The following is an 8780-nucleotide window of genomic DNA, read 5'->3' as shown; positions in this document are numbered from 1 at the left end:
CATTGTGTTACGTGATTTTGTCGGTTTGTCGTGCATGTTGCATGAGTAAAAAGTTGTAGCTTTGGGAACAGAATATCAATGACGGGCATACACTTCCGAAGCATTTTGTTGTCATAAAGCACTACAGCCTTGAAAAAGTCATTGCAAAAGAAGTAATGCCATATTTTAGTGAACACCATACCCCCGGTATAGTTTAATATCTAATCAGCGACCCCTTCGATCCGGCGATTGTGAGGCATCACATTCGGGGCAGGCCACGCGATTTTTGCATTTTGAGGTCAAAGTGGCCTTTTTCCCGTGCTTAGCCCTCGAATTGTTTTGTTATACGACAACTCTGATTCATAACATTTTCAGTAGAAGAAATGTCGCGTATAACTACTGCCATCGTGAATCTTTCGATGACATTATTGCAGCAGCATTGATGTATCTACACCACTTGAGGTGGGCACCACTGGTCTGATTTCATCGACGGCTGCCATGTGTTCGTTCTCCCTGTTTTTTGTTTGTTTGCTTCCTTTTTTTTGCTGGCGATTCACCTACGAGCAGGCGTCCTGGTAAGTATAATTTGTTATGTTTAACCTGTATCGTGCAGCACAAATGTCGCGTATAGGTGTAGACACGAGAAATGGTATCGCTTCAAGAATTGTCTAGATGGGTTTTTGCAGTGGACGTAACGAGGGCGTAAGTTCTTTAATTATAGGATTTGCGGTGCAGCACTCACATCACGTATCATGGTTTTAAGTACACGCTATGTGGCGCATACTCACAGATGTACGAGTCTTTGCTGTAGAAGTAATAACGGGCATATGTTTTTGCAGCATAAGTTTTGTCGTGTCGAACTCCTGGCATGTATGAGGTTTTCCGGTGGAAGTAATGGCGCATGTTATGAAAGCTGTATAAGTCATTGCTGTAGAAGTAATTGCGGGCATGTTTTGTAGTATATACGTATTGGCATGTAGCAGTCATGCCGTGCATGGCTTTTTGCCGTAAAGGTAATGTCGCGTGTCAGTAAAGGCGGTATAAGTTTTGTAGCAGAAGTTATGAGAACTTTATATTTTTGAAGTGTATGCCGGGTTTATATATCCATATATAGATATATAGATATAGATATAGATATATATATATATATATATATATATATATATATATATATATATATATATATATATGCATATGTATCTACTAATGGATAACTTTTTTACAGGTAAATCTGCGTTTGCGGGGATACTTATGAGATGTTTAAGCGCTGGAGATACCCAAGCAGCATTTTAAGCTGATGCCCGAGTTGCCATCGTCATGCTTCCTATATGAGACCCACCAATGTCAATTCCCGCGAACATATTTCATGGAAAACAGGTCATGCTTTCACGGAAATATGCTCTATGCAGCTAGGAGATCTAAACGGAAGGAAACTGAACCGCACGACCCTCTCAACGGAAGTTCAGGCGATTGGTGGGGGCTTAGAGGGTAGAAACGGCACTGTATAGAGAGGCACTGTGCGGCCATCAGATTGACCGTTCGAAAAGGAGTGCGACCAACGCGTCAACTCGTGTTGGACGTTGCAAAATGGAGAAAGGCTATGAAATCCTGGCGTTTTGACATTGTGGGTGCTGGGAGTTCACATGTTGAAATTAATCGACCTTCTGTATGCCAGAGGATTGTAGTTAAACGACCTTATAGACCTCATTCGCTGTCTAGAGAGAACCAGACGTTTGGAGACTGTGCTCATGGTTAGATCGTTTCTCGGCAAACCTCGGGCAACACCACCTGAACATTTCTTTCGCGCTGAAGCACACTGCACAAAACATGACGATTCAGTTCCTTAACACCATTTTTTGCAATACGGCCATGTAGAAACTATACCGCCAAGCTGTAGTTTAAGTTTGCTGTCCCGAAACGCATGTGATTCCGTCCCGATAGCTCAGTCGGTTAGAACGTCTGCCTTCTGATTCTCCCATCACTGGCGGTGCTGGTTCGAGTCGCTCTAAACATTCGCTGGCTGCGCCTGCCTGGGATAGCCTGCAGCCGGTGGCCGCGGACGCGCTGATAGTCAGATGACGTCAGAGAGCAGGCTGGGGCGTGCAGAGCATTGTGACACATTAACCCTCTCCCCGATTCGCCGTCTTTCATAACGCTGAATGGTAGAGGGGGGGGGGGGGGCGATGCCACCCCCGCTGTTTCCACGATATAAAGATATAGTCTAGCAGAAAGCACAAGTAGATTGGCCGCAACAAAAAATCTTAATTGGTTATCAGGCTGCTAGAACATAATTGACCGCATTGTGAAAGTTCAAAGCTCAACTTTTTCCGAAAATCGACTTTGCTTAACTTAGATGTTTATATGTACGCGACTATGCCTTGCAGCGACACGAGACCTAAGCAGGCGTAGACCTTGTTTAATTCTGAGTATCGTGGCGTATAGATTCATATGTCTTGGCAATATCTGTATGATGTAAGGCTCCGTGTCAATGCCAGCCCGCCGCCCACATTCCGCGGCCGCATTGGTTGCCGTCCGCACAGGCCGTAGATCGCCGTGCGGCGTACCTAAAAAAAAACTCTGCTGCTCCGAAACCAAAAACGCTAGGGCCACGTTCTCGTGCCAAAACCGCGCAATGAATGCCTCATAGGCTATCAAAAGTATGGGCGCGATTGCGCGACATGCCGGAGAGCCATTCTTAGAAAGCCTTCTGACAGGGCTCGCATTCCCCCGCGCTGTCGAGAAGGAAGTTAAGGTTTCTCAGTGAAGTTCTACCGCTGACCCGGAATTTTACGACCGGATGGTGGGGTCAGAGCTCACTCAACAAGCAATGCCTAGGGTGGACGTTTTCCCCAGAAATGCATCAATGGAAAGGTCTGGACGAGATCTTTTGATCTTGAGAACTTGATGTCCGCTCCACAACAACGCAGAACGGTTCGGCACACACCAAGGCTGATAAGAAAGCAGTCCTCATATTACAGACGCGAAGAGCGGCGTGTGCATCTTGTGGTCCCCAGCCGTGCGAACGTCATTGTGCTAACATATCCGTTATTTTCTGTCTGAACGCATACCCCCGCACCTTGTGAAGTCTCCCGATTTTGCTTTCAGCTCTCGGTTTAACAAGATAACGGCACCAGGTTTGCAAATAAGTTGTAGGAAGATCAAACAGACTGCCTCTATGTGGAAGTAAAGGTACCGTTTAAGCGAGGTGGCTCAGATAAAATTGACCCACATTGACTCAACAGTGACAAGTGCGTGTCTAATCAAGACTGCGGGGGCATTCGAAATACTATTCAATGGGAAAACATGATGGAAGCAATGGTAGTCATCAGTGATCTCACATTTGTTCAATCGCGGCAACAGAAGATACTTTAAAGACGAGAACGAGGATCCTGTCAACACTACCGCAGAGCACTATATCACTACCGCACTATAGCACTATAACACTTTCCTTCCGGTCTGTCCTGGGACGACCTGACCGGAGTGATCAGGACGAGGAGTGTCTCCAGTAGGACAGAGTGACACCGCATAGGGCACGGAGGTCTCTGGATTGGTTACGGAACCCAATATTTTTTAAATATTCTTTTTAATTTTTAATGTTTATTTCCCTGGCAACACATCAGCTTAAGGCTGCCGTGGGGTGGCCTGGCGCCCGACCGACCAGTCAATGACAAAGTGCAAGTGCAACCGCACAAACCCAACCTGTACAAGACAAAAACGCATGGGGGGAATCGTGAACTCGACCTGGCGACCTCGACATCGTGACATACCAGCTGCAGTTCAGGTCGGGTCACTGGCACGCCAGGCTACACGCCGTAAAGTCCTGACCTTTCTCCCTTCAGGCTGATTGCCTCTCGCGTCTACTACCGCTGCATCTTGTCCACGCCCGTGGTGAGCCGTGTTTCGAGTGTTGCCTGTTGCCGGGGTACGTTACGGTGCACTACGGGTCAGCTTTCACGAAACGAGCAGGCTTAAGCGGCACGGGTGACTGCTTCATTCTGAACCCGCCGGAACCATCCCTCAGTCTTCTTCCGGCGCGGCTTCCCCAGCGGCTTCCTCAGCGGCTTATTTTAGTTCCGTCATGGCACAATCGGTGCGCGCAGATGCCCTGCCAACATTGCAGGGAGACACCTCCATGGCGTCTTGGAACTCTGACGTTGCTTCCGTCGCGTCATCAACCGCTTCCTCGTTGCCCGGAAACTGAACTCTGTCGACAGCAGCACCGCTGTACTGAACGCGAGAGCGGGGGCATGTCGGACGCGGAATGACGCGAACGCGAACCCGACGGAATGTGTAGATGTTGGGAAGGACATATCAGGTACAGGCTCGGGAACGTACAGTCACCAGATTGACCGTTTCAACAAGTACCGCAACCAATGCGTCGACTCGCATTTGAAGTTATGTGAGCAAGAAAAGCCTTTGTATTTATAAAATTCCTTTCTTTTCTAAAATTATTGGCATTTCGGCGTCATAACTTTGGAGCTCCATGATGAAAATAATCAGTCTCCCGTTCGCAGCGAAATTGTGGTTAAGCGTCTCTTTTAATAAAGTGCTCGTTATATTGAGAAGACCCGCTGTTTTGGAAACCGTACGACGGTCAGATTTGCTCGGGAAAATAGATTAACGCCATCCCGGTATTTCTTCGCTCTGGATTACACCGCACAAAGCATGATGAATCCGCTCCTCGGCACGTAACTCGAAATAGATTCGTTATTCGTCTTGTGCGTTGCCACAGCCTTGCGCAACACACAGACGCGTTGCGGTGGTCTCGTCTGCCGTCGCAATGGATACGCTGACATCACAGCCCATGCGCGACGAAGTGGAAGCAGATAATTTCCCTGCGGTGTGGCTACACTTCCGCCCGCTGTCCATAAAATGCGGCTGCCGGCGGACACCACTAGCAGTCGCCCCCCGGCGTGTCCTAGATTCCCAATGTCCGTCGGAATGACCCGAGCCATGCTGATGCTGCTGTCCGTGCTCTGTGCTCTGGCGACGACCGGGGCCGCCGCCGTGCTCTCGTCCCGGGGCGACGACATCTTGTTCCCGGGCCCCACCGCCTGCACGGCACCCAGCGGCCAGCCCGGCGTCTGCATGCTGCCGCAGGACTGCCAGGCAGAGCTGGGACCGCCCAGCGCTAGCCCTTGCGGCTACGACCGGCGTAGCCGCCGGCTTCGACACTGCTGCGAGGCGGCGTCGGCCCCTTCGCCACGGACAGCCGCGCTGTCCGAGGACTGCGGCCGCGGTGGCCCCAGAATTACCGGCAGGAACTTATTCTTCAACATCGCCAACGGCCGGCCGGCCGAGCGCAGCACCTGGCCGTGGGTGGCCCTGCTGGGGACGCGACAGCACACCAACGGCACCGTGGACTGGGCCTGCGGCGGAACGCTCATCGGCCCGCGCCACGTGCTGACGGCCGCCCACTGCGTGCATATAGATCTAGAGCGAATGGTGGTTCGGCTCGGTGAGCACGACCGGACGACAAGCGAGGACGGCGAGCACCAGGACCGCGCCGTACGCCGCGCCGCGCGTCATCCGGACCGCAACCGCAGCCGGAACGACCTGGCGCTACTGGAGCTCGACCGGCCCGTGCAGCTGGGCGCCGGCGTGCAGCCCATCTGCCTGCCGGACCCGGCGGAGACGCTGGTCGGCCGCATCGGCTGGGTTGTCGGATGGGGTGTGCTCAGATTCCATGACAGGACGGCGGCCAACGTGCTGCAGGAGGCCATCGCGTCCGTTGAGCCGGCCGACGAGTGCGAGGAGATTTTCCGGCAGACACCGCAGTACAGCTTCCGCTTTCCGGGCGGCTTCGGTGGCAACGTGCTGTGCGCGACCGACCCGCACCACCGCGGGATGGACGCGTGCCAAGGCGACTCCGGAGGGCCGCTGGCCATACAGCGGCCCGACGGCCGCTACCAGCTAGCCGGCCTGGTGCTGGCAGGCGTCAGCTGTGGCAACAGTGACTTCCCGGGCCTGTACACGCGTGTCGCCAGCTACATCGACTGGATCAGGAGCGAGGTGGCCCGATCGTAATGCGGAGCCGTCCGCCGAAGATCGCCGATGATCGCGACCGAGTCTTCCGCCGGTGCGTCGCCCCTGCCCGCACGAAGACAGCATGCATGTGATGTGGGTTATTACCAAGCTGCTTTGTGAGAACAGTCTTAAGTTTTTTTTTTTGTTTAAGTTATTAATCTGTTGTGCGTGAAGTGAATATGACGAGAGACAATGTTGTCGTTGCGAACCGTTATTTCGAGCAAATACAGTTGAAATGAAAACCCTCGTTTTAAAACGTATCAAGAGATTTAGCACGGTATGGTACTAGCGGCCGTAGAGTGGCTATTTTCCTTGCTTACAGATATTTTTCATGTTTATTTTGTATTACCCACCTATCAAGTGTCGATAAGGTACGATACATAATCAAACAATAGCGTATCTAAGAACATGTTTACTAGACAGAGAAATTATGTTGTCTAGAGCAGTCTTATCTACTTAGCAGTATACCACCAGTTATTGGTGATCTTGCTCCATTTTATCTGATGCTTGTTTTGACATATTTAAATGCGAAACGTTCCCTTTAAGGCGCTCATTATCAGTCAGATATCTTATAGCCCTGCCGTAGACAAAGACCATGCATATTTCCCCAGCAGCTGTCGTCGCAGCTGCAGCAACAAGGCTTTTGTTGCTGTGATTTAGGGTGCAAAGACTTCTGGGCTCAAGCGTCCATCTTGAAACACCAGCAACTTTGCGTCTCCATATGTTGCAGAGATTCAGCCTCGAACAGGATCTTGCACTAAACATGAGTGGGGGGAGCACAGGTTCAGTGTAGAGTAGGAGGCAATCGACATTTGTATTACATTTGCTATTCGTTAGTTTTGTTCATGCCAATCCTAGGCCAGATGAAAATAAATATCATGTTCAGATGCAAAAATAAATTATAAGCGTGGCCCTCCAAGTCAAGCTTTTACCACAACTCGACATGACACATTCAACATAGAAGATAAAAATATTTTGTCGTTTTCACAGACGCGTAAAAATCACGATCGCTGCTTGACAGACATGACAAAAGATATCAAACAATCGCTGCAGTGCGTGCCTAATTTTTTATCAGACAATTACCATCACAACTATCCGGGGATCCGCCGCTCGTCCCCGTGACTCCCTCCATACTGCAGCCCTCGACCCCTTTCCGATCCCCCCCCCCCCCTAATAGAAGGGGTAATCTACGCATTGCAGACAGAAGTGTAAGGGGTAGGGGTAAGAGTGATCTACGCATTGCACATAGAATGGGTAATCTACGCATTTTATGCATTGCATAAAAGTGTCGATTCCCACTGCCCTTTAAGCTCAAACCGGAGCAACAAACTTAAAGTCTAGGAGTACCAATACCACCACAAGTGGAAATCCATTCTGACCCGTTCCTTTCACACCATACTTTCATAAATGCCAACACATACATACATGTACACACGCACGCGCGCGCACACACACACGCACGCGCACACGCACACGCACACGTACACGCACACACACACACACACAAGCATTGCACGCAAAATTTCATCGCAAAAACAGACTTGCTGGCAACATCAAAATCATGAATTCGTTCCATTCAAAGGCACAGTTTCACGCCCATCGACTTCCAGGTGCAATGTAGGTATCATCCAACAACAGAACACATCAAGGCCACGGCTGACCCACATCACCGGTGGTGCAGGAAGGTGTCGTGGGTTTGTGAATCCTACATGACACATATTTCGCGAGGCATACCACAAAAGCCCGAGTATGATCTTACGACAGTGCCGCTGTGCACTGTAACGGGACTTTATTTAAAACATTTAACACCTTAGTCCGTACACAGCCAGGAAGCATTGCTGGCAAGCCGGCAAGGCATATTATTTTTTAGAAGTTGCATTCCGTCAAAAAAATTCTCGCCACTTCATGATGCCAGCGCAGCCGTCTTCTATTAGCGTTTCTACATTAAGAGGTGCCCCATGAGCCTGGCATAAAGGCTCTTTTTGCTGTTATGTCTCATATATTTTGAGCAGTCCACGAGTATATCAGGTAGAATCAACACACACACACACACACACACACACACACACACACACACACACACACACACACACACACACACACACACACACACACACACACACACACACACACACACACACACACACACACACACACACACACACACGCACACACACACACACACACACACACACACACACACACACACACACACACACACACACACACTGGCAGTCATCATCTTTTTGGCCTGGGTTGCGGTCTAAGATATCGGAATGAGTGAGACTTCTATGACCAGCACGGAACTGGGGTATTTCCTCGCTATGAAGAGTTATTTTACTTGATGCTCAGTTTTCTGCAACGTCCTTTATTTCTTTTAGTGTGGTTCGCGGGCTATGTTCAATTCACTCGTTACTAAACGACATTTTACAAGAATTCGATATAGACGGAAAATATTTATCATAACCATCCCCAGTTTCTATGTACCACCCTAACCTGGTACCCTGTAAGCTCGATGAGATTATAATCTCACCAAAAAATGGAACTGACCACTATAGTGGTAATTTTCAAAGCCTTAGTCAACGCCAACGCCTTGGTTTCTTTCAACACAATATGGGCGTCGCCGGCAGGTGGTGGAAAGAGATGACGCAGGGTGTTTTAGGTCCACTCTTTCCACACAAAGCCATAAAATAATTACAGTTAAGGCAATGTACTAATGACTTTTTACTTGTTCTTATGGAAAACCGTCAGTTCTGCCCACCAAATCTTGCCCG

General features: G+C 49.6%; 1 protein-coding gene across 1 annotated transcript; it reads left to right on the top strand.

Annotated features, from left to right (window-relative positions):
• Nucleotides 1–5067: 5067 nt before the first annotated feature.
• On the top strand, nucleotides 5068–6006 carry LOC119089822 (venom protease). Its single transcript, XM_037212639.1, has one exon. The coding sequence runs from the start codon at nucleotides 5068–5070 to the stop codon at nucleotides 6004–6006; it is 939 nt and encodes a 312-aa protein (XP_037068534.1).
• Nucleotides 6007–8780: the final 2774 nt, after the last annotated feature.

This window comes from Pollicipes pollicipes, unplaced genomic scaffold, assembly GCF_011947565.3.
Source record: "Pollicipes pollicipes isolate AB1234 unplaced genomic scaffold, Ppol_2.1 Scaffold_3087;HRSCAF=3621_pilon_pilon_pilon, whole genome shotgun sequence".
Taxonomy (NCBI): domain Eukaryota; kingdom Metazoa; phylum Arthropoda; class Thecostraca; order Pollicipedomorpha; family Pollicipedidae; genus Pollicipes; species Pollicipes pollicipes.
Note: the sequence above shows the minus strand (reverse complement) of the source record. Positions and strands in the feature narration are given on the sequence as shown.

Excerpts from the sequence above, each read along its gene's own strand:
- LOC119089822 (XM_037212639.1), top strand. The coding sequence starts at position 5,068 with ATGCTGCCGCAGGACTGCCAGGCAGAGCTGGGACCGCCCAGCGCTAGC.